This window comes from Neoarius graeffei, chromosome 13 (assembly GCF_027579695.1).
Source record: "Neoarius graeffei isolate fNeoGra1 chromosome 13, fNeoGra1.pri, whole genome shotgun sequence".
NCBI classification, from domain to species: domain Eukaryota; kingdom Metazoa; phylum Chordata; class Actinopteri; order Siluriformes; family Ariidae; genus Neoarius; species Neoarius graeffei.
The window spans coordinates 76,272,471-76,299,423 of NC_083581.1; the positions used below are offsets into that span (position 1 = coordinate 76,272,471).

The 26,953-nt window shown below is 40.6% G+C and overlaps 1 protein-coding gene across 4 annotated transcripts in view; it reads right to left on the reverse strand.

The window, feature by feature from the left end:
• The window catches only part of hbs1l (HBS1-like translational GTPase), a 116,327-nt gene that overhangs the window by 50,816 nt on the left and 38,558 nt on the right, over positions 1-26,953 (reverse strand). For 3 of the 4 annotated variants that reach the window (XM_060938533.1, XM_060938532.1, XM_060938535.1), the window contains 4 exons: positions 8,111-8,219; positions 2,608-2,831; positions 2,306-2,471; positions 840-957 (listed from right to left, as the gene is read on the reverse strand). In XM_060938533.1, coding sequence (XP_060794516.1) covers positions 840-957; positions 2,306-2,471; positions 2,608-2,831; positions 8,111-8,219 — 617 coding nt within the window. Of the gene's footprint in view, positions 1-839; positions 958-2,305; positions 2,472-2,607; positions 2,832-8,110; positions 8,220-18,363; positions 18,621-26,953 lie in introns of those variants that run through there. The other variant, XM_060938536.1, reaches the window with a different exon arrangement.

Here is a 26,953-nt window from a genome sequence, read left to right on the forward strand (position 1 = left end):
GGCTTCGTTTTGTGGTTTTATATCATTTTCTCTTTTAATGACAAATGGGATTTTTAAAATGTTTAAAATATGGACATGTGCAAGAAATGTTTAAAAAAAAAGAAAAATTGCAGTGTCTTACACAAATCAGACATTTCTACCCATTTCTATAAAGAGAAATGACAAATTTTTTTTTCAGTAATGTATGGTGACACCACATGACCTTTCTCTGGGTGGTGAATTTTCCCCAACACCTTATATATTTTTTTGTTTTATTTTTGTACTTTGCATGTATTTTTTTTATATAAATTGTGCCAATTTCTGAATTTTTAAACTTAAATATGAAGCAGGTGATGATACTTTTGTACCACAATGCAATCTCTGTACAAGCTTTGCATTCTATTCTACCAAAAAAAAAATCCCCCGGTGCTTGAAAATACATTCAAAAGATCGTTAAATTTGAACTTGAAAAACAGCTCGCTTATTATTTATGAGAATGAAACCCCCAAAAACACAGACACACACACACACACTTTCTCCCCAGTGAAGCCCCTTTTCTCAGTGCACACACAGCCACATGCACACACAGCCACACGCACCCAGAACGACAGCTTTCTCTCTACCAAACACCTTACTCAGCAGCCACACAAGGAAATGAGTAAATCCGGCCAGTAGACCGTGAGTAATTTCATTCATTCACACAAGCCCAAACAGAAGGAACACACTCATACAGAGAGTTGTGGTGCCACCCTGATCTACAAAGCAAAGATTTCATTCAGACTTTCAGAACCAAAATTTTGCAAAGTCACTAAAACACACACACACCCACCCACCCACCCCAGGGCCTTCATGTGTAATACCTGTGCTGCTCCAGTGATCATATTAGGAATGAAGTCTTTGTGTCCTGGTGCATCCATCAGAGTCACAACTTTGGAGTTGGTCTCAAACTTGGTCAGGCCCACATCCATGGTCACCCCTCTGAGAGAGAGAGAGAAAGGAGGGACAGAGTGAGAGAGAGAGAGAGAGAGAGAGAGAGAGAGAGAGAGAGAGAGAGAGAGAGAACAACAGATGGACAAACAGACCGAACCAGAGAGACGAGAGACACACACGAGAGAAGAAAGAGAAAGCAAGGAGGGACAGAGTGAGAGAGAACAGATGGACAAACAGACCGAACCAGAGAGACAGCAACAGAAAGAACGTGAGAGAGAGAGGAGAATGACGGTGACAAAAAGCATGACAGACAGACAGAAAAACAGTCATCGAAGCAAGAAAGACAGACAGACAAAACAGAAAGCGCTGAAAACAAAAGACAACACATGAGACAGAGACAAAGCGAAACAAGAAGCAGAGATAGTCAAGAAAGAGACAGAGGAAACGAGGTAACCAAGGTAAAGTAATATTTTTTAAAATAACAACAAAAAATATATATTTTATGAACGCCTAGTAATTAAAGTCTATTAAAAAAACATTTTAAATTCTATCCACATTCACTGGATGAGCAACCGCGTGCTCTGATTGGCTCCTCTACTACTAGGATATCAGCTCATATACCGTGAGTAGGGAAAAACAAAATGCCGGAGCGTGTTGCTGAACCAACCGAGGACGAAATAAAAACTCGACTCGAAACCAAAACCGCAAAAATACAAAAAAGGAAAAAAAAAAAAGAATGAAAGTATTTGATGGTAAGAACATCTCTTTTCTTAAATTTTCAAGAATTTTTTTTTTCATTTTTCACAAATTGCTCCTGTCATTTCGCTGTTTTTTTTACGCTCCAAGCAGAAATGATCGTTGGACGTTTTGTATAAAGATTAACTTGCAAAAAAAAAAAAAATTCTCCGTTTCTCAAAATCCAGTGAATGTGGCTGGAATAAAACAGTTATTCTGTTCATATATAATTTAAGTCTGGTTCAACAGACAAAGGAACCACTGATCATCTGACCCGTACAGCCAAAAGCTAAAACTCCACCCGTACACGTTGCTTGCCTTATTTTCCACGTTTTCATTTAATACAACAAAAGTAAAGAAGTGAAAACTATGAAATAACATGCATAGAGTTACACAGTGTCACAGGAAGCAAACTGGACGTCCTCGAGTTTGACGAGTCAACACGTTTCCCAAGTCAGAAGTTTGTAATGAGTGTATTTCTGAAATGACTTGAAGGCACAACTAGAGGGCTTCGAAAAAAATATTCTGGAAACCAATTCAAACCTAGACGTCGTCTTTACTACTCACTTCACAGACCAAACAAAAACAGAATAAAACCATTACAAATGACGATCCTTTAGCCCGGGGCTGTAGGCGTGACGTGTGTGTTTGTGAAAATGACCTGTCTCGCTCCTCTCCGGTCTCATCCAGCACCCAGGCGTAAGCGAAAGACGCCTTGCCAGCTTTCTTGGCCTCCTGCTCGTACTTGTGCATGGTGCGTTTATTGACGTTCCCCAGCAGGTATAAGAGGTGCCCCATGAGCGTGCTCTTCCCGGCATCCACATGACCTTTAACAGTTAAAGTTTGCACATATGGAGGAGTCAGTAAACATATCCAACAATAATATTAAAGGGTTAAAGAGGTTGGATCACGTGAGACCACAAACGTATACAGTGGCTGGAGAAGCGGATGGAGAAGACGTACCGATGACGACGAGGTTGAGGAGCGGTTTCCCTCCCTGCCTCTGCTCCAGCTCGGCGCGGATGTTGAGCTGCTGTTTATTTTTGCTGGTGGAGCGCGGCGGGGTCGGGGTCACCGATTCCTCCGCCACACACGCCGCCTTGGGTGGAGTCTCCGGAGCTGCGACTGCAGTCACTTCTGGGCTCGGACGTCTGCGTACAGATGGGCTGACGCCATTCTCCTCGGAGCTGCACAGATCAGAAATCCAGGACCGTTAATCTGACGACACGCATCACATGTCTTCTGAGCATCACGGATGATTCTTTAAGACAAAGGTTTTGCGGTTATACGCTGCAACGACATTTTCGACAGCTAACGAATAAGTGTTTAACCAAACAAGCATCAGTTTAAGAAAATAAAGGAAAATATTTACTGATAAATGTGATTTATTTTTCTCCCACAAAGAGCTGCTGACTGAAATGTTCAATGTGCAGCAATAAGAATGGAATAAAACACAAACAGCCCTTTTCCACTGACGTGGTACCGGTGCCCAATCGAGAACCTGTTCCAATGACATCAGTAGCTATGGGAGGGGCTGCCATCAGAAATTCGCCACCAGTCTTTATGACTTTAAAAGTAAATTCATAAAAAGCAAGCAAGGCAGATGTGTTCTGTCCACCATGAGTGTTTTTTTTTTTTTTAAACCTTGGTAACATTTCACCAGAAATAACCCAAATGTTCAGTTCCCGAATCTGTTGGAATACAGGTGGGTTTCAAAAAGCACCAAGGCAGAACTGGGCCCATACTGGTGGATCGCACGTCCTGGTGGAACAGAGCCATTAGGGTTACGCTGTTATCGGAAAATAATCAATCAATGGTGTAATGAAGGATCATGAAGTGCTTTTTTTTCCCCCCCTCAAATGCAACAACCACCACCGGCACATAACGATTCGCTCAATTCACAGTTCAATTTGATTCACAATTTAATTTCCCCACGATATTTTTGAAAAAGTAAATGAAGAAAAATGTATATTACCAAAAACAAAATATTTATTTTCCCATTATTTATCAAATTAAATATTCCTTTCATTAAAATTTTCTTAACAACAAACAATTATTTACCCACATTTGTAAAGCTTGGAGTCAAATACAAATTGCCTGTTCACTAAAATATTCTTTTTATTAAAAATTAAAAAGTTAAATAATTATTCTGTCCACATTCACTGGATACGAGCAATCACGCGCTCTGATTGGCTCTTCTACTACTAGGATATCAGCTCATGTACCGTGAGGAGAGAAAAACAAAATGGTGGAGTGTTTTTGAAAACAAAAACCTAAAAATTATCAAGTATTTAAAAGAAAAAGCAATAGTTAAAATAATATATAAGGTTTTTTGTAAACCCCCCCCCACATATCTCTTGTTCCACACTCCAGCCCAGTCAGTGGCGGTAATGCACCTTTAAGTTGGTTTGCCAACCGCCAAAAAACCCTAAAGAACAAGAAGCCAAAAAAAAAAGAGCAACAATATACACTACCGTTCAAAAGTTTGGGGTCACTTTGAAATGTCCTTATTTTTGAAAGAAAAGCACTGTTCTTTTCAATGAAGCTCACTTTAAACTAATTAGAAATCCACTCTATACATTGCTAATGTGGTAAATGACTATTCTAGCTGCAAATGTCTGGTTTTTGGTGCAATATCTCCATAGGTGTATAGAGGCCCATTTCCAGCAACTCTCACTCCAGTGTTCTAATGGTACAATGTGTTTGCTCATTGCCTCAGAAGGCTAATGGATGATTAGAAAACCCTTGTACAATCATGTTAGCACAGCTGAAAACAGTTGAGCTCTTTAGAGAAGCTATAAAACTGACCTTCCTTTGAGCAGATTGAGTTTCTGGAGCATCACATTTGTGGGGTCGATTAAATGCTCAAAATGGCCAGAAAAATGTCTTGACTATATTTTCTATTCATTTTACAACTTATGGTGGGAAATAAAAGTGTGACTTTTCATGGAAAACACAAAATTGTCTGGGTGACCCCAAACTTTTGAACGGTAGTGTATGGCATAAAAGTATGTGATGGTAAGAACGCATCTCTTTGTTTTAAATTTTTTTTAAGATTTATCATCACATTTTTCACAAATTGCTCCTGTCGTTTCACCGGTTTGTTTACATTCTAAGCGGAAATTATTTTGTCGGATGTTTTGTATAAAGTTTTTATTTATCGAATTTGCAAAAAAAAAAATGTTTCTCCAAATCCAGTGAATGTGGATAGAATAGAAGTTATTCCACTCAATCTCATCGTACACGGCCTACAGCTATCAGCTCGTGTACGACTCGATTTCATGTAATAACATACATATACAGTATCTTTTCTTAATAAACCTTTATAAAAACATTTGAACAACCTCTATTTGCTTCCCTTTTCATTATCTTTCAGCACTCTAATAAGTGAGCTCTGATTTCTTGTTAAACCTATGAGTACACTCAATCACACAGCAGCTCTTTGCCGTTTTAGATCTGGTTTCTGGGTGTTTTCGCAGCATTAGAGCTGTGTTACTTCCGCCTACCATGAAGTCACGTGCCTTCCCATTACTGGATGTTATTCCACCCTTCTGCAGTTACAGCTAGGAAAAACAGAGATTACACAGCCTGAAAACTCACGATTCATTTTTTATTCCATCGAATAGCCATAAATTTATGTCGGATTTGTTGTCGCATGAAATACAGTGGTGCTTGAAAGTTTGTGAACCCTTTAGAATTTTCTATATTTCTGCATAAATATGACCTAAAACATCATCAAATTGTCACACAAGTCCTAAAAGTAGGTAAAGAGAACGATTTGAAGCATTTATTTATTGAGGAAAATGATCCAATATTCCATATCTGTGAGTGGCAAAAGTATGTGAACCTCTAGGATTAGCAGTTAATTTGAAGGTGAAATTAGAGTCAGGTGATTTCAATCAATGGGATGACAATCAGGTGTGAGTGGGCACCCTGTTTTATTTAAAGAACAGGGATCTATCAAAGTCTGATCTTCACAACACATGTTTGTGGAAGTGTATAATAGTACGAACAAAGGAGATTTCTGAGGACCTCAGAAACAGCATTGTTGATGCTCATCAGGCTGGAAAAGGTTACAAAACCATCTCTAAAGAGTTTGGACTCCACCAATCCACAGTCAGACAGATTGTGTACAAATGGAGGAAATTTAAGACCATTGTTACCCTCCCCAGGAGTGGTCAACCAACAAAGATCACTCCAAGAGCAAGGCGTGTAATAGTCGGTGAGGTCACAAAGGACCCCAGGGTAACTTCTAAGCAACTGAAGGCCTCTCTCACGTTGGTTAATATTAATGTTCATGAGTCCACCATCAGGAGAACACTGAACAACAATGGTGTGCATGGCAGGGTTGCAAGGAGAAAGCCACTGCTCTCCAAAAAGAACATTGCTGCTCGTCTGCAGTTTGCTAAAGACCATGCAGACAAGCCAGACAGCTATTGGAAAAATGTTTTGTGAAGGATGAGACCAAAATAGAACATTTTGGTTTAAATGAGAAGCCTCATGTTTGGAGAAAGGAAAACACTGCATTCCAGCATAAGAACCTTATCCCATCTGTGAAACATGGTGGTGGTAGTATCATGGTTTGGGCCTGTTTTGCTGCATCTGGGCCAGGACGGCTTGCCATCATTGATGGAACAATGAATTCTGAATTATACCAGTGAATTCTAAAGGAAAATGTCAGGACATCTGTCCATGAACTGACTCTCAAGAGAAGGCGGGTCATGCAGCAAGACAACGACCCTAAGCACACAAGTCGTTCTACCAAAGAATGGTTAAAGAAGAATAAAGTTAATGTTTTGGAATGGCCAAGTCAAAGTCCTGACCTTAATCCAATGGAAATGTTGTGGAAGGACCTGAAGCGAGCAGTTCATGTGAGGAAACCCACCAACATCCCAGAGTTGAAGCTGTTCTGTATGGAGGAACGGGCTAAAATTCCTCCAAGCCGGTGTGCAGGACTGATCAACAGTTACCGCAAACGTTTAGTTGCAGTTATTGCTGCACAAGGGGGTCACACCAGATACTGAAAGCAAAGGTTCACATACTTTTGCCACTCACAGATATGTAATATTGGATAATTTTCCTCAATAAATAAATGACCAAGTATAATATTTTTGTCTCATTTGTTTAACTGGTTCTCTTTATCTACTTTTAGGACTTGTGTGAAAATCTGATGATGTTTTAGGTCATATTTATGCAGAAATATAGAAAATTCTAAAGGGTTCACAAACTTTCAAGCACCACTGTATCATTACATGCCTCGTCAACAATTACATGTTATTTATTAAAGAATGCCTTATTGAATTTATTACGCATTTTTTAAAAAAAATGATTATATTGAATGTTATGGAGCATCTGCAAAACAAGTTCTCCCTTATGTTATAGCAGCTGGAGGAAGCCAACCAAAAGGTCACTGGTTTGATTCCCTGGACCAGCAGGAACGGCTGAAGTGCCCTTGAGTAAGGCGCTTACTCTGTCTGTCTAAAGTTGTCTTGTTACAGGAGGACTTAATGTTTAAATTTTACCTGTTACAAAGCACGGACACTGTAGACTCCTTCGAAAAAATGTCAATCACTACTACGAACAATTACACACCTTTTTCAGTGGAGATGTTACTACAGAAACGATAACGTCCCCGAGAGCCCAGGTGAAGGATTGGTGCTTCCGTTACTCAGAGCTCGACTGTGAAACTAAAAAAAGTGACCGTACATGTCACAAATGTTCTAGTCCAAATGTTAAGTGCGATAAAAATTTTAAAAATAAAATCTCAGCTCAATTGTGTCACCTATTCAAACTATTCCTTTAATGTTCAGAAAGACAACACAGGAAAGAGGGCTTGAGAAATGAAGAAATTGTTTAAACCGGATTTGTTTCATGGACGCACTGCGGCATCGTGGACGTGTGACAAATGTACGTCAATACGTTCCAGGAATGAAATATGAAACGATATTTATTTTTAAATGTTAAAGCTAACTAACAAAGCTTCAGCTTTTCAAGTTGACTGAGTATAAAGGTCGCTCCACCTGCAGAACACCATACACCCTATAACACCTCTCTCCCCCCCTCCCCCGCCACGGGTGTGGTCTGTGGTTTAAGGCGGGGAGGTGATAGTCTGCGGATTTCTGTGTTTGCATGTTCATCTGAATAATCTATAAGCAGCAGCCACTCCTGTGGTTTTAATGCTATGAGCAGAAAAACAAACACAAACGCCGTCCTCTTCTCTGCTGAACGACCGCCTAAATATGAACAAGCCAGAAGTGTTACTTTCAATACAACACAATTTTTACCTTGGAATTTTCATGAGAAACAGTAACTATAGTGCAGCAGAAATTCAGTGGCATGAAAGTGGCTCATCCACAAACAGAGACGAGGTTTTGTTAGCAAAACCAAGAATTACTGACTCAACTCTTTTTTCTTTTATTTTCTAGCAGTCAGCAGAGCTGAAAGAAACCCAGCTCACTCCTCTTACCTCGGCACGTCGAAGCCCATGGTCTGCTTCTTTCCCGAGACGGTCATCCGGGCCACTTTCGGAACCACCTCGGATTCGAGACGAGTCTCGGGAAGCTCGCGGGGTTTCGCTACATCACAGAAAAACAACTTGCAATTACATTTTAGATGAGTCTAACATTTATATACTACATAACTACATAAACACAAAAGCTTAAGATTTAAAAAAAAAAAAACACACCCCACTCAAGTTTTTATATAAAGTTATTCCACAAAATCGAGTCGTACATAAGCCGATAGTTGTCTGTAATCCGTGTACGACGAGATTGAGTGGAATAACTGTTTTATTCTATCCACATTCACTGGATTTTGAGAAAACGAAGCATTTTTTTAATGCAAATTCAAACTTTATACAAAACGTCCGACAAAAAAAAAAAAATCCTCTTAGAATGTAAACAAACCGGCGAAATGACAGGAGCAATTTATGAAAAACGCGATAATTCTTGAAAGAAAAAAAAAAAAGCATTCTTACCATCAAATACTTTCTTTCCATATTTCATTGCGCTTTTTTTTGTATTTTTTGGGGGGTTTTGTTTTCGAGTAGAGTTCTTATTTTGTCCTCGGTTGGTTCAGCAACATGCACTGCCAGTTTGTTTTTCTTTCTTCACAGTATATGAGCTGATATCATAGTAGTAGAGCAGCCAATTAGAGCGTGCGATTGCTCATATCCAGTAAATGTGGACAGAATAATTTTATTTATTGATCATAAGTGAAAAAGGGGATTTGTTGATGGAAAGTACTTGCATATAACAAGGTTGGGTCTTTTTTTTTTTTTTTAAATATCTCCAATCTTTTTAGGTCATTCATTTCTTGTTACGACTCAACTCAGTCATGCTGAATGGTGTGCAATTTTTTGGAGATGACTTGGGCTTCCTGCCAACAATACACCAAACCCTCAAACCCATGCCTAACCCTTGTTCTTTATAAGGTCATCTGATTAAAAAGGGTAGTCAGGTGACTAAGTCACAAAGGTGTCAAGCAACCAGAAGAGCTTCAATGCTCCTTGGTATCGATTCTACACATTTCTTGAATGATGAACACCATTCATCAAAAACACCTTCTCTGACCGCTGGGTTTTTTTTTTTAAATGACTATCGGACACATGACTCTAAAATCCCAGTGTGGTTCAGAGATCTAGCGAGTGCGAAGGCCGTAGCACATGAACGAATGGCATCTTTGAAAAACCAAACTCATCAGTGAACCCTCGAGCCATGTATATACGGGCGGAGCCATCCTGGAAGAAACCACACCCACCAGGATAGAACCGTTTCTATTTCGGTTTACATAGCAGGAGGACACAGCTTTGTGAACTTGAAAAGAAAATACAGCCATCTTGAAACCCTTTGTTAAAGATTTCAAGCAAACTGGTGTGCATCAGCATGCAGTTTTGACTTGAAGGATGTGGATATGCTTTCGTACATATTTACAGAAATTTTTTCCATGATGCCGTTTGGGGAATCAGGCGCATGTATTTAAAACTAATGATATCTTTGCTGTCCTGCTTTACTTACTGAAATTCATGACTCAACTCTTTCATGATGTACAGGCAGCAAAGGTGATGTGCAAGAAAAGAAGAAGAACGAAAGAAAGTGTGGATGAGACACACGGTGTGTGTGGGTGTGTACATGTTTCCCCTCTAAGGTAGCAGGACTTTCTGTTTGCTTCGTCATTCCAGTACTCGCCGAGTCAGTACTCAGAGCCACAGCCAGTCATCTCTCTCTCTGCAGCCTGGCTAGGAAAGAGTTAACTGTTCCCACGTCACTGACAGTTACACACCGAGCGTGCACCGGTGGCATAAAACCCACAGGCTTTCACTTAGACGCATAATCTCACACACAAACACCCCTCATGAGGATAGCTGAGCACGGCACGAAGCTGACCGCAGCAACATCAAGACATGGCACAGTTCTGAAACTCGGCCTTTTGCGATTCTTGAGAACTTTGACACCGATGGATGTCTTGATATGATTCAAACTCTTTTCATGTCAAAACCAGCATGGTGTGGGGGAAAAAACAAAAAACAACCAAAAAAAGCAAAAACGGTGGCTTATTTCGGAAACGTTCACTTTTTGAATCACTTAGAGGATCTTGGTAGGATCTGACTCCTCGTGCCCACGCTGTATCATGAATGGACAAATATTTAGAAGAAGAAGAAGCAGCAGCCGTTTTTTTTTATTTGTCACAAACATTACAGCAGAGTGAAATTCTTTTCTTTTCTTCGCCCGTCGCAGCTTGTTAGGAAACCGGGCTCAGAGTGCAAGTTCAGCCATATACAACGTCCCTGGAGCAGAGGGGGTTTAGGGCCCAACTCAAGGGCCCAACAGTGGCAGCTTGGCAGTGCCTTAACCATTGAGTCCCCACTGCCTGATACAGTATTTATAATTATTATACATACAGGACACTTTCAATGGAATAAAAACATGTGTTCTATTCCCTTCTAGCAGGTTTCATCCATTTGGCTCGATAGCATGCAATATCGTTTGCATATTGCTTATCCTACATGTATTACGTCACTCTACCCAACAGAGAATGAGACGAGTGTTCAATATGGTTTACGATATGGCATGGTTGTCAAGACAACATGACGTCACACATCAAAGACGCAAAACTTCCACGCTAGCAAGCGACTGTGACGATTTGTAATTTTCAAAGAGAAAAATGCGTTGAACACCCGAAAGGAATGCGTACGCATGTATAACGAGACCGTCAATGACTGTGTAGCTCACTCCGGCCCCACCTTGTCCAGAAGGAACGATCTCAAGTTGCGCAATAAATGTTGCAAGCTATATACAAGCTATATATAGAAGCGATATCCACCCTAAGAATGCCGACCTATTTACCAGAAAGAATCCAAAACGGAGAGGAATTGACTGAGAAGAAGCGATTTTTGAGGCTTAATTAGTCCATAACTTCATTAATATTTGCAATTAAGTGAATGTGGGTAGAAGTAGTTCTATGCACCCGAGGTTCCCCTACCTTCATACGAGAAAGAATCAAAATCAGTGAAGAATTGAGGGAGAAGCAGCGATTTGTGTGGAAACTGCTCATTAGGGATGGATTGATTATTCCATATCTTCATTATTAATTATAATTATGCAAATTTGGGTAGGAGCTATATGCACCCCAGGCAGACCTACCTTCCTGCCAAAAAGAATAAAAATCGGTGAAGAATTGAGACAGAAGAAGCGATTTTCGTGAAACGTTGACGACACCAGACGGACAACACATGATGGCATAAACTCATCACCTGTCGGCCGGATGAGCTAATAATCATACTGGCTGGCTTTTTTTCGTGGTCTATCAGATATATTCCATTCAGCTAGCATCATCTTCAACGCGTTCAGTATCAGGCTAGCTGAATGGAATATATCTGATAGACCACGAAAAAAGCCAGCTAATCTTATTGGGCCTGTCGGCAGCTCATTACACTCCCCTTCCACCACAGCACTGTCGAGAGCTGGATTCTGATTGGTCAGAAGGTTTCCAATACAGGAAAGTCTTCACAGCAGAGGATTTATTGCTAACAAGATGAGCTGCATTTCATATTCTGAATGGAAATTTTTTGCAATGGCAAATTTCCTGTGGTACACCAGTAATAAAACCGTTTAAGATGTGTTATTACAGGAAAATAACCAACTTCAAGGTGGTAACAGTAACTCTGCTTTGCATAATTGGTTGTTTTCCCGTAAGAGCGCACCCCTCCAGGTGTCTTATAGAAATCCAGTATACAACTAATATACACTCCTAAGCAGTATAATGGAGCTTCACCCAAAAATAAATAATTAAATTAAATTTTAAAAAATAATAATCGTTGAAATGCCTTTAACTCCGATGAAGGTGCAAATTCACCACAGCATTGTTGTTTCGGCAATCTTACGCGACGTCACAACGTTTATTTGCATCCAGAACTGCGTTCATTTTTCGCCAAGGTCTTGTATTGACTACGGTAGAGTCGAACCACTGTAAAATCTTCTCCAGCACATCCCAAAGTCTCTCAGTGTTGTTAAGGTCAGGACTCTGGAGGCCAATTCATGTGTAAAATGATTCCTCGTGCTCCCTGAACCACTCTTTCACAATCTGAGCCCTAATTTTATGCCGTGCCATCACGGAAGAAGAAAAAAAAATCCATTGATGTGATGATAATCTGGTCATTCAGTACATTCAGGTTGTCAGCTGACGTCATTTTCTTGCTCCATAACGTTGCTGAGTCTCGACCTGACCGACAGAACCGACCCCAGATCATCACACTGCCTCCAGAGGCTTGTACAGTGGACGCTGTGCATGATGGGGCGTCGCTTCATGAGCTTCCTTTCTTACCCTGACACGCCCATCGCTCAGGAATAGGGTCAATCTGGACTCATCAGATCACATGACCTTTCTCCATCGCTCCAGAGTCCAATCTTTATGCTCCCGAGCAAAGTGAAGCCTTTTCTCCTGATTAGTCTCACTAACGAGTGGGTTTCTTATGGAGACACAGTGGTTTAGTCCCAATCCTGTGAGATCTCATCACATTGAGAGTGTGGAAATTATCTTCATTTCACTATTAAACACAGCTGCGAGTTCTACTGTCAATTTTTTGTTACGATTCGACTTCACCAAGCATTTCAGTGATCTCTGATCAGTGTCAAGATTTTTTTTTTTACCAACCACATTTCTTCTGTCAAGTTGATGGTTCTCTGCTATTGTTCCAGGTTTTAATAACGCATTGGACAGTTCTTAACTCAATTCCAGTCATTTCAGAAATCTCCTTAGTGGTGTTCTTTGCTTGACACAGGTCAATAATTTGACCTTCTGAGACACAGTAACGTCTTTTCCATGAGCACAGGATCCATTTTCCAACATGTTTGCATAAGAAATGAGAAGCTACTCACTGCATCAGTTTCAGCTGAAAGAATTGTTTCCAGTTGAAACATATTCATCACTGCAGTTGTTATCCAATCAAAGGCTCTTAACTATTTGCTTATTTAAATCCAAACAATGGTTTGGTTTTTTTTTTTTTGTTTTTTTTTTTTTTGGGGGGGGGGGGGTCAGGCAGTGTATATCATGACTAATTAAGCCAACAGGAACGTTTTAGTAGTGTGTAGTAACTGAGAAAATTATTGCTTTTAATACTTCTGTATTTTTGTGGTTTCACATTGTCTGGTAATTCATAACATTCAAATCGTTTACAGAACAATGGGTCAGGATGTCTTTCTAGAAAATCCATGAGTGTGAATTCAAGAAATTGTCTCTGAAACTGCTGCTCTATATAATAAATAGTGAATAAGGTTTCGTGTTGAACAAACCATCAAAATATAAAAACCAAAGTTTCTACTGGTTTGCCAAAGCTGTACACAACCCCTAACAGGCATAAGAATGCACAAAGACCTCCTTAAACGTAAATATAACTAGATATGAACTTCAGAATTTCACCATCTTGACTATCACAATACAAAAATACTGGCGGGACGAATTTCACCTCAGAGTTGTATCGCAATTTTTCCATTATGAGCTGCGATTCTTCTTACACACTCGGCAGCACCAGACATGGTAGCATACAGAGCACAAAGTTTGCAAGTGGGAGTCGAACTGCCTCGAAGCATGCTTACTTCGGAGTCCAAACGGTTAAACTAATCCGAAGGAAGCATTATGGCACGTGCTCAACATGAGGCTTGCAGACTCGTTTCATTTCTGCTGCTCAACTTGTTCACACCATCCACAATAGAGGCTTTGCACCATCACGTGACCCCCATAGCAACGGTAACTATGGTGCCATGACAGGGGTCACGCTTGTAGTGCTTCATTCAGACAAGTTGGTTGTTATTGATCCGTATGGGAAGGTTTTGTTGCGTTTTTGGATACGCAATTCGTTTTGAAAGAAACAAAGATGTCAGATTTTTAGATTTCCCAAAAGTAATTCGTTGGGGTGGGGTGGGGAGTTGGAGAGATTTCTAAAAGTAGACAGGAAAAATGGGTGGGGGGGGGATTCAGCAGGACTCTGTGTCAGAGGTCAAAAACCCTATAGTATGCTCAGTTATTTCCACGAAGGTAAGAATTCCCCCCCCCAAAAAAATTAATTTCACAACTACAGCAAGGCGCTCATTCTTATCCAATGACATGAACATGAGCAACAACAGAGCGGCTCTACAGAGCTGCTTTCACCGAGGTGCATTTACATTCAGGGATCCTTCAGACCGTGCTGTGCGTGCACCTAGGAGCCAGTCATTATGGGAAACACCTGATGCTGATTTGAGCACAATCAGCACATGCGTTCAAGGACACAAAGGCTTTGTGAAGTATTATCATTATCACCATCACGTTTGTTTCCAGCCATGTTTATGACTGCTTTCGGTTTCGCTTGTGTTTTATGTCAAGATATCACACTTGCTAATAAATACTCTTCCTGCACTTAGACCTGTCGACCGCCTCATACCTGACAGAATACTTCAAAGAGCCTGAAAACAGCGTGCTGATTGCACTCAAATCATCAGGTGTTTCCCATAATGACTGGGTCCTAAGGATCCCTGAATGTACAGTAAATGCACCTCGGTGAAACTTGTTGCTCATGTTCACTTCACTGGATAAGAATGAGCACCTTGCTGCAGTTGTGAAATTTTTTTTGGGGGGGGGAATCTTTACCTTTGTGGAAATGAAGTGAGTATACCATAGGGTTTTTGGTCTCTCCGTTCAACACCGAGTCCTGCTGAATGTTTTTCCCCCTTCTATGTTTAGAAATCTCTCTAATTTTTCCCCCGATGATGAATTACTTTTAGTAAATTGAAAAAAAAAATCTGATGCCTTTGTTTTGTTCAGAAAGATTTGCAGACCCAAAACGCAGCAAAACTTTCCCACACCGATTAGTAACAACTAACTCGACTGAACGAAGCACTACAAGCGTGGCCCCGTCGTGGTGGCGTAGTTAATGTTGCTACGGGGTCACATGATGGTGCAAAGCCTCCATTCACAGCACATCTGTAGCAGAGCCGTTCTAAGGTGGTTACCGTAAATTGCCGAATATCTGTGCACATTTTTATGTTACCATGGTTGATTTGAGTGCTGTCTGAAACACAGGTTAATCTAAACTCAACTCCTTTGTGCTGCGCTTGCTGTAAGGCACACTCGCATCTAAAAGCGATTCGGTCGCCTGTTGCGAGTTGCACCGGCAGTGGAATAAGCAAAACAATTTCAGCAAGACGAGGAATTACACAAAAGATAATAGTATTTCTCATCTGTACAATGAATTTGGTAAATTTGGCATGCTTGTGCATTTCAACTGAATGTCAGACAGCATCAGCGACATGAATTTGTTATTTCACCGAATCATTTAAGACTACCATCAAGTAAATCTTTCGATATTAACAACATTCCCACGAAATACACTTAGGACAATGAAAAATATCAAAATAACCTGTTCGTAACAGGTGAAAAATTACGCCTTGTATTATAAATCCTGAGCTACAGTTCTTACAATACAATATATTGATATTGCAGTGGTTCAATTTATTGTCATTACTAAATAAATGTTCTTCAAATTTAATACTTTGTCAATATCATCTCACGAAGCCTGTACCGGGATCTCTCTTACCATGGTTTTAGTGTATTGCCTCATTGCTAGTGAGAACATAACATATATATCATGATGATGATGATCCTATAATCAACATGTTCGAGAGTCGTAATTTGGAAGTTATATGGATGAGTCTGTAGTTCCACTTCGAACTTCCATCTATAAACGGACTTTCCTACCTTTTTTTTTATAAAATTCTACCTGTTCACGATATTTGCTTTGTAGCTCTAAAAACACTTCTAAATAAAAACGGCAACGTAAGAACAAGTCTTGACTGATCAATTATATTATGGAATGTGGCGGCTTAATTTAGTGTCAAACTATTCATTTTTTTTTTAAATAAACATGTCGAATGAAAGATTAAAGTATTTCTACGGACATTTGTCCACGCCCACACCAAAGCACCCACCCACCAAATCAACCTTTATCTTCCAAACACACACAAACACCTGACTCTGCAGGCACAGCCACAAGGCCAGGAAGTGGTGTGGGGGGTAGAGATAATTCCTTCACCTGCATGTGTGCTCTCTCTCACACACAAAGTCAGCCACACCTAGAGAATATCTATCCTCCAGACACACAATAATGGTTATATTCTTAAACTTTCTTACACTTACTGAGACACACAACTTTGCCACTCGCATTTTCTCTACGTCAATCATCACACATTTACCAAATTACCCCAAGTTAGACACCATGACGGAATGAATACTACATAACATTCCCGTACTACAGAAAACGTTAGGGTGATTTCACACTTATTTCTGCTCATAAGGCGACTCATTTTAGATTTTTCGGATCACGGATCCGCCGACGGCAGTTAAATACTACTGCTAGAAAAATAAAAAGTCTGTGTGTATTTTTATTTTAACCGCCGAAACATACAAAAAGAAATATTAAAAACAAGTCACATATTTTTCTTGTAACAGCACTGTATCCCTGGTACTAGGTCATATTTCTTTAAGTAAAAAGTATTAGAATCGCAAATACAAACGACAGCGTGTGTTGTATATATCCACTTCAGCCGAGTCCGAAAACGAAACTATTTACGACATTGAGTATTCACTTGAACGTTATGGTATTTACGACTAGTCTGGCTAACGCGACTTCAGAGCTCTACGAGCTATTGGTCTGGCCAAGATATTCAGCCCAACCGTTTCCCAGAGCCCGTGGTTGACCCGCCTCCCTGAAATGCCTCAGTTTGCTACTGGTCGAAGCCAGAAAAGGCTGTGATGAAGCTTAAACCAATCACATCACTCTTTCCTCTGACGTATGTGACGCGACGATAGGATTCTCGTTGAGCCTCATTGATTTGGCTACTAGCGGGGCTAACTGGTAGATTAAACTCTTACCGAAGCCGGTCGGGAGCAAGGCGAAAACGTCCTTCCTTTCAATAAATACCTCCAGGGCTGCTCTTTGCTCCGTTTTCAATGAGAACTTCCCGTTGAATGCTTTCAATACAGCATGATTCTGTAAACAATCTATGGCTTCCGGTCGCAGTTCTACTACGTCACTGCCTTGAACACGCCTCTACCCAGGGCCGTTGGAGATGCTCAAAGTTGATTGGCTCCCGATTTTTCCGGAGCTTGGAAGAGCTGTCGATAGCTTGCCTGGCCAGACTAAGCTCGCAACAGGCCCTCGTGTTGCGTCACGCTTAGGATGGGCGGGCCCAGGCTAATTTACGACCGCTTTACGACAGTGTCAACCTCGTGCTGACCATGGCTGACGCTGACAGCATGGATTCCGAGCTATCGCCTCAACTGTACGTAAGCATAAAGTGTGGTAAAGAAAAGTCTTTTCACTGTCTCACTAACCAAAACATGGGCGATTTCGTCTCTCAAGCGTTGAAAGTAAACAATGAAAAGATCAAAACGATCTCTGGTTCTCAGAAAGGTGGTGGTGATGTAACGAGCGCGATGCCGAATATGCCTGCCATAACGTTAGTTTGCGATTTTGGCTGCAAGTATCTGACTGTGGAATTAGAAGAGGATGGTGCCGCAGAGAGTCCTATCAAATCAAGTAGCACGAACGGATCAGCCTTCGATGTGCTCATGAGAGCTCAACGGTCATATGACCACATATACCTTCAGAGAAGTAAGTACTGGAATGCTAGTCCGTGTTATAAACTTGTACACAAGAACACACACTATATATTAGTATGTGTGTGTGTATGTACAGTGTGTCTCTTGAATTTAAATTATTTTATCATCTTAATCCGACATTGAAATTTTGCCATGCAAAAAAAAAATATATATATATTGGACAAGGACACTTATTTCGACCAACATCATCAAAAATATGTTGAAAAAATCCGTGAACCTAAAGATAAAAAATGGGTGGCCTAAAAGCACTGGGCAGGTTCCGATATCCGAGAATTAAAATGTTCACATTTACCAAATCACGGCTACTGTTAGATCAACTAAATAACTAGTTGAGCTTGCTATCTAGATCACGCATTTACATATATATATATATATATATATATATATATATATATATATATTTTTTTTAGAAGTAATAAAGATTGGGTTAAGTCAGAGTCAAATGATTAGGAGGTTGTTTGCCATCACAAGATGTTAAAAAAATACCAAGCACAAGTAATTTCTATGTATATTACAAGCAATGAAATATTCCCCTTAACTTCCTTCTCCTTATATTTACTCACTCACAAGACTAAGTGTTCGCCAGCACTTTGTCCTCCATGTTTGTTTTTGTCAACCGTTAACTCATGGCCCGACTGGTAAGAAGATAAACAATAAAAGCAAATAAATAAAATAGAAAGTAGCACAATAGAAAACCACTTGCCCTCTCCTGTCATTAGATCACGAGTTTGAATCCCGATGATGGCCAAGAGTCTAAACAGAGCTGTCTGGGTGGGAGGGAAGGCGTGAGAAAGCGAGAGCATGCCGTCATTCCCCTGCCACTAGCCAATCGTGCACACCTGTGAGCTCATGTATGCAGAAGGCAGCGGATAGCGCTTTCCTCCGAGCGCGCTGCACTGCCCTGTGATGCAGCAGGAGCAGTATGGACGTTTGTCGTCAAACTTCACTTGAGGCTTTTTTTTTAAGCAAAGCTGAACTTCTGTCAGCTTTGGAAGGGCCATACACACACAAAAACCATCATGCGTGAAAGACGTCTAATGAGGTCATATCACTAACATGATCGAGATCAACGCCGATACAGGATATACAACAGATCAAGTCCTTTCCTGTACGAAGACAAAGGCTGGAGTTCTTCAGCTCACAGTTGCCCCTTTTCCACCAAAGCAGTTCCAGGGCTGGTTCGGGGCCAGTGCTTAGTTTGGAACCGGGTTTTCTGTTTCCACTGACAAAGAACTGGCTCTGGGGCCAGAAAAACCGGTTCCAGGCTAGCACCAACTCTCTGCTGGGCCAGAGGAAAGAACCGCTTACGTCAGCAGGGGGGAGTTGTTAAGACCAACAACAATCGCAAGACCGCGAAAGGTCGCCATTTTTAAGCGACGAGAAGCAGCAGCTGTACAAACGCGAAGTCATCCATTATTATTGTTGTTTCGATGTTCGCGCCAACGTTTATGCAAACGCAGCGACGTAACTGACGTATACAGCGACGTAATGATGTGGCTCCCCTTAGCACCACGAGCTATGGAAAAGCAAACTGGTTCTCAGCTGGCTCGCAAGTTGAACGAGTTGTGAACCAGCACCAGCCCCGAACCAGCCCTGGAACTGATTTGGTGGAAAAGGGGTAAGTGAGCCTCTGCTGTCGTGTCCATTACCCCAGACACCTTCAGATTTAGGCCCTGTCCACACGGCAACGGATTCAGGTGACTCCAATACAATTGCTTATTGTTTAGGCCTGGCGTCCACACGGCACCAGCATTTTGGGTGCCCAAAACGCAAATCTTTTTGAGAACGGGTTCCAGAGTGGAAAGATCTGGCAACGTTGCCGTTGTGAAGTCGTCTGGATGAGTAGAACGGATTTGTTTACGATGACGTCACAACCACATGACTGTGAGTGCTTCACGCCGGGTAGAAGTGTAACGAACTCGATGCGAGTTGTCAACAAATCCTATAACTTGGTTCATGAAACGCGCTTACAAAATATTTTCACTGTGAATATGTATTGTGTAATGGTGCAAAGTGAGAGACAGAGAGACTCTGCCCTTAGGGCAGAGTCAATCCCGCCAGCAAAAATAGGGAAAAAAAAGGAGCGATCTCACCTCTTCAGATGTGGGTTTAAGTCCTACAATACATTCCTCAAAAAGGGCGTAGAAGAAATTAATCCATCAACGTGTATCATTCAATTTATTCCGGACCATTAAAGACGCCGCCTTCCGCGTAGAATCATACGTCATCCTCGCCGCCATATTGGATAGGTCAAAGCGGAGAATAAAGATTCATGTGCTGCGTTTAACTGTACCAACAGGTTTACCGTCCAAACGAGATCACATGGGATTACCTTTCACAGGTGAGAAACAACAAATTAATCCATCAACGTGTATCATTCAATTTATTCCGGACCATTAAAGACGCCGCCTTCCGCATAGAATCATACGTCATCCTCGCCGCCATATTGGAGAGGTCAAAGCGGAGAATAAAGATTCATGTGCTGCGTTTAACTGTACCAACAGGTTTACCGTCCAAACGAGATCACATGGGATTACCTTTCACAGGTGAGAAACAACAAATTAATCCATCAACGTGTATCATTCAATTTATTCCGGACCATTAAAGACGCCGCCTTCCGCGTAGAATCATACGTCATCCTCGCCGCCATTTTGGAGAGGTCAAAGCGGAGAATAAAGATTAGCTGCGTTTAACTGTACCAACAGGTTTGCCGTCCAAACGAGATCACATGGGATTACCTTTCACAGGTGAGACTGGAAAAATACTTTTCATTGTATTTGGTCATTATAATGTAATTTTACAAACAGATTTTCCTGACTTTGTGGCTAATATGAAGTCTCGCGCATAATAGTTTATGCGCATGCGTCCTTACTTCTTCTATTGTTCTGGTGTCTCCGAAGGGACCGTCTTACAGCGCCCCTAGAGGTGTGGCATGTGTATTGCATCGTTTTCAGCAAGCATTGCCATATGGACCTGATATTTTACTGACTGTTGCCCATTTGGACGCGATATATTTTTAAATAACATCTCGTTGCCGTTGTCGTGTGAACCAAGGTCAACCTCTCGGCGTGATCATTTTCATAAGAATAGCCCAATGACAAAAGAGGCAAATTGTCCCTCATTCCCTCCTGAGAACACACACACACACACACACTTTACACGCCCACACCCAGCAGGATATGTAAATGAACTCTTCCTAGGAAAACGGATCTGAGGCTGAACAAACACCAGTGAAGGTTAAAACTTTCCTAATCCTTCATCACTTCATTGCTTTTCACCTGTCAATGGTGTCCCTGAAGCAGAGGAGGGACAGATCAAGAGCTCAGTACACGTCCAAAAATAATACAGTAAATAAACAGGAAATCAAAGAAAGCCTGAGATCACTACATTGAAAAAGGAATAACATCTTCAATACTGAACACAACGTCATGTTTAAAGCTCAGGGTCGTCACACCAAATATTCACGTTTTATTGTTTACTGTACTTTAGGATAAAATGTAGAAACATTTCATTATTTTAGGAGGCATCTTCACTCGACAATTTATTATTTTTTTAACAAGTGGCGAAGACTTTTGCACAATAATTAAGGAATAACACACAACCAGGCACATTTCGCAATTGTTCACCGAAAGTGAGGTGATTATTCACCGATATTCACGGAGCCTGAGGTGGAGAATTGTTTTACTATAAATACACAGGTGATTATTTTTAAAAAATATTTTTTAATAATTTCAGATTTCAAAAGCAAACGTAACAAAGGTGCAGTTCAGACTTGTCGCACATAAAATCCCTTGTTTTGAAATGGATAAAAATAAAATCACAACTCCATCCTCCCTTTGAACCGTTTTAGACCAAACTTTGTAGCACCTTTAGCGCTTTTCGGAACAGCGTTTTCTTTCATCACGTGTAATTCTTCCTTACTTACGGTTTGGCCTCCATTTTGCCGAGTCGCCCGAAGCGATTATCGAGAAATAGTCTGAATTTCTCGACTAATCAATCAGAGCGCGATTTTCTATAATCACCTGCGTATTTATACTAATAGAAAATAAAATCACCAACAGTGGTTTTAAAGGTGGATACGTCAGAAATATCAATCATTCTCCAAGTTTCTTTTTTCCTGCATCTTGGATCAATGACAGTGATATTCTTTACTACAAATAAGTGTCAACATGATTTTTCTACATCGCCATTTCATTCTTAAGTTGTCCAGATTTATCAAGAAACCAGTTCTCTGGTTTGTGTTGCAGGTTTTCATTTGTCTTACACTTGTACAAGGATCACCATCTGTAGGTTTGTACACAAACTGCCAGCACTACAGTAATGTTCCATTTAAAAAGTAATTATGCTAATTAATAAACACTCGTAATAAATTTAGTTTGCGTTTGTATTAAAAGTTATTTGAAAACACTAAAAAGAGAAAAAACACATTAACGTTAAATTAAGTGAGCTTTTAATATCGCACCGTCCGCTTCCAGTCACGGTCACATTGAGAAGTAAAAATGCAATTACAATAAATAAATAAAATCACAAATCTTAGAAGTGTTGACAATTTTTTAAAAAAGTACTGATATATTACCATGCCAAACGTCATGTATAGTGTCCTCCACAGTTATTGCTCCCCTTTATATACAGATGAATAAAAAAGGGTTAGAAAAAAAATTCCACCTTTTGGTGAGGTCACTTCATCTCACACTGGGGGGGAATCCAACTTTTAATTGAAATAAATTTATACAGAGAAAAACAAACCCCTCATCAAGAAAATTATCTCCAACAAAAACATATACCACTATTATTGGCTCCCCTGGAAATGATGGTGAACACAATGTACCTGGAGCATGTTTCCCATTTAAATTGTACATGTTTGAGTTGACTGGAGTGTGGAGGAACTTTCAAGCTGGAATTCATGACGTCCCGATTAACTGGGGAATAAATAAGAGGTGACACGGAGGCCAAATTCCCTCAACATGGGAAAGAGAAGACACACAAACCCAATGAAGGAGAAGTGTGTTGACCTTCATAAGTCAGGGAATGGTTATTGAAAAAAAAAAAGCTCCTCGCCTGAAAATGTCCATTTCTACTGTTGGGGCAAAAATAAAGTGGACACCAACTGGAACTGTTGCACACTCAGATGGAAGAGGAGCAGAGTTTATTTTACCCCACATGCAGTGAGGAGGGTAAGAGAGGTTTAAAAATAAATAAATCCCCAAGCATCAGTATTGATGAATTACAACAAAAAGTAAAATCTTGAGGTTTCTGAGTCTCCAAAGCCACCATTAGATGCCATCTCCTTACCAACAGATTATTTAGAAGGTTCCAGAAAAAAAAAAAAGTCTTTGTCAGTTAACCACAAATGTAAGCACCTGAAGTTTGCAAAACGCTATGACAACTTTGACTGGAACCGTGTTCTCTGGTCTGATGGAACAGAAAAAAAACAGCTTTTTGGCAATAAACACTCGCAGTGGGTTTGGAGTAAAAAGAAGGATGGCTGTAATCAAAAGAACCCGATCCCAACTGTAAAATATGGTGGAGGTTCTGTGATGTTTATTTTGGGCTGTTTTTTCCTCCAAAGGTCCTGGAAACCTTGTGAGGGTCCATGGCATCATGGACTCCATGAAACACCAGGACATTTTAAATCAGAATCTGGTCGCCTCTTCCAGGAAACTAAAACTGGGTCATGATCGGATCTTCCAGCAGGACAATGAGCCGATGTCCAAATCAACACAATAATGGTTCACTGAGAATCACAGAATCAAGCTTCTGCCCTGACCATCTCCGTCCCCTGAGCTGAACCTCAGTGAAAACCCCAGTGTGGGCTGAGCTGAAGAAGTCAGAGAGAACATGAGAGGGTCAATGACCCTGGATGATCTGGAGAGATTGTGTAAAGAGGAATGGGCTCAGATGGATCTCCAACCTTATAAAATGTTCTCGGAGAGACTCAGTGCTGGTTTAGTGAAAAAAGGACGTTGTACAAACAAAGGGGTTTGTTAAATGCAGGGTGCCAATAATAGTGGGATGTGTTTTGTTGAAAATTATTTCTTGTTGAGGGATTTGTTTTCCTCTGAATAAATTTTTCCCATTTTTTCAGTGAGAGATGAAGCGACTTCACCAAAAGAGATGCCAATAATTGTGGAGGGCACTGTATATTCCAATAACCCTACATCCTGAAGTGTTTTCAACAGCAACAATTATTAACTACAAAAAAAAAAGTTCCAGTCCACTTATTTTGATTGGCGGAGTGGCGTTCTAGGACTATTAATATAAATAAAATACGGGCTCAGAGCACGATGCATGAAATGCATCCCGATGCAGGGAGGCAAGGCAAGGTAAGTTTATTTATATAGCACATTTCATACACAGTGGCAGTTCAATGTGCTTTACAGAAGTAAAAGCAAAACAGTAAACAATAGAAAATAAAATTACATAAAATAAATGGGGAAGAAAAATAATAAGAATTAAACAATAGAAATAAAATAAAATGAAGTAAAAGTTCAGTAAAAAAACCCAGCAGAATAAAATAGAATAAAAGTTAAGTAAAGTTTAAAACATGCAGAGACTGTAAAAGTTAAGAAAGTTTAAAACATGTAAAGATGATATTAATCAGTTAGCAGAAAACATCTGAGAACAGCTTGGTCTTTAGTCTAGATTTGAAGCTGCCAACAGCAGGAGCATTTTTAATGTCCTCTGGCAGTTGGTTCCATAGCTGCACTGCATAGTAGCTAAAAGCTGCTTCACCACACTTTGTTTTAACAACAGGTTTTACCAGTAAATTTTGCTGCTGTGATCTGGTAGATCTGATTGGGTTAGGCCGCTGCAACATATCAGAGAGGTAATTGGGCCCTGTACCATTTAGAGATTTGTACACCAGCAGCAATGCTTTAAAGCCAATTCTGTAGCTTACTGGAAGCCAGTGAAGGGACCTTAGAATTGGAGTAATGTGCTCTGTTCTTTTTGTTCGTGTGAGAACCCTCGCCGCTGCATTTTGAACCAGCTGAAGTCGTTTGATGGTCTTTTTTGGCAGGCCTGTGAAAAGGCCATTGCAGTAATCAACCCTACTAGAGATGAAGGCATGTATCAGTTTTTCCAGATCATTTTTTGACACAAGTCCTCTTGGTTTGGAAATGTTTTTTAGGTGATAAAATGCCGTTTTAGTGATTGCTTTCACGTGACTGTCAAAGTTTAGCTCACTGTCAATGAAAACACCAAGATTTTTAACCATTTCTTTTGTTTTAATCCCCTTTGTGGCAAGAATAGTGGTAATCCTGAGTCTTTCATCTTTTTTCCCCAAATAGAATTACTTCTGTTTTATCTGTGTTCAGCTGAAGAAAATTTTATGACAGCCAGTTGTTGATTTGGTCGATACACTGGTAGAGACATTCAAGGGGGGCATAATCATTAGGTGATAGAGCAAAATAAATTTGGGTGTCATCTGCATAGCAGTGATACAAAATTGAGTTGTTCTTGATAATTTGTCCAAGTGGGAGCATATAAAGGTTGAATAGTAATGGTCCAAGAATCGACCCCTGAGGGACACCACAGGTCAAGGACATTGATGTTGAGGTACAATTTCCCAGGGTAACAAAGAAGCTTCTATCTTTTAAGTATGATTTTGACCAATTGATAACTTTACCAGTCAACCCAACCCAGTGTTCAAGTCGATATAGCAGTATGTTGTGATCAACAGTATCAAAAGCTGCACTGAGGTCCAGTAACACCAGGACCGATGTTTTGCCTGCATCAGTATTAAGACGCATGTCATTTATAACTTTAATCAGCGCTGTTTCAGTGCTGTGATTGGCACAAAATCCTGACTGAAAGTTATCAAAAAAGGGAGAATCATTTTATAAGCTCATCTCTTGTTATTCTGACATCACACAGTTCTTGTGTCTCAAACACGTTCCAGCTGGTGAGGAACTCGGCCCCATGGACGTGCCAGCTGGGGGAGCTGTTGTAACAGGTCCTGCACTGAAGGTACACAGGAGGGGAAAACACTGCTCTTTTAAACAAAAACAACCTGCTTCTGCCACAAGCTGGTGCAGTGTTGTTTCTGTGTCAGCTCCGTGTTCACGAGTGAGTGTACGAGCGCTTCAGGATGACAGGGGGGAACCCCTGCAGCTCAGCTCACCATTCACATCTTTCCTGTACACATCAACACGGACGTGAACATGCGTCCTCCACTGATCTCAGGGTCATGCTGAAGGTTTCATCACGTGTCCACATTGCTGTGTAATAATTCTCCTGAGCTGGAAGGTGTATGTTTATTATTCTCTGTACACACACACACACATTGCTGGGAATGTGCACGCGCACACACTCCAGGCAGGGAGAGCACCCAAAGACCAAATATATACGAATTAATTTACTACCAGAGTGAGGAAAAAAAAAGAAAGATTAATAACTGCAAGTGAGCCGTAGTGTGATGATAATTTGTGGTCTGAATAACAGGTCACTCTTCTCTCTCTGTGCGTGTTTTTCTGATTCTCTCTCTCACTATGACCAATTTATAGAACTTTGCACTGTTTCAGAGCATGACATATCTGCATTTTAGCAGAACCCACAAAGTGCAAAAGCCGAGGGAAATGCAGCAGCCGAGGGCCAGCTGTCACAGTCACTTTTTCCTGTGTAGGTGGCAAAAGAAAAAGACAGCAAGGAAAAAAAAAAAAGAAAAGAGGACTGGAATAGAAGCCTGAGGTGGTCAGATGGCAAAGATAGTGTTTTTTTTTTTTTTTAAAGAGAGACAGAGAAAGAAAGAGGGGATAGAGAGAGTGCATGAGAGGGGAGAGAGTGTGATAGAGAGAGCAAGAGAAAGATAGATGCAGAGAGAGACGCAGAGAGAGGGCGCAAGAAAGAGATGCAGAGAGAAAGACAGGAGAGAGACAGATGCAGAGAGGGAGAGACAGATCGATGCAGAGAGGGAGAGAGAAAGACAGATGCAGAGAGATGGAAGAGAAAGACAAGGAAGAGAGAGACAGATGCAGAGAGAGAGAGAAACATGTACCTGTCAGTTTGTTGTTGCTTATTATGCTTTTGTTTATGTTTTCTCTGTTTATGCATGTGTATCCTTTGTATAACACTCAGTTCATTTCACACACACACAGAGAGACAGAGAGAGAAAGAGAGAGAGAGGCCATCGCTGTGTTTAAATGCAGTCTTTCCTGTT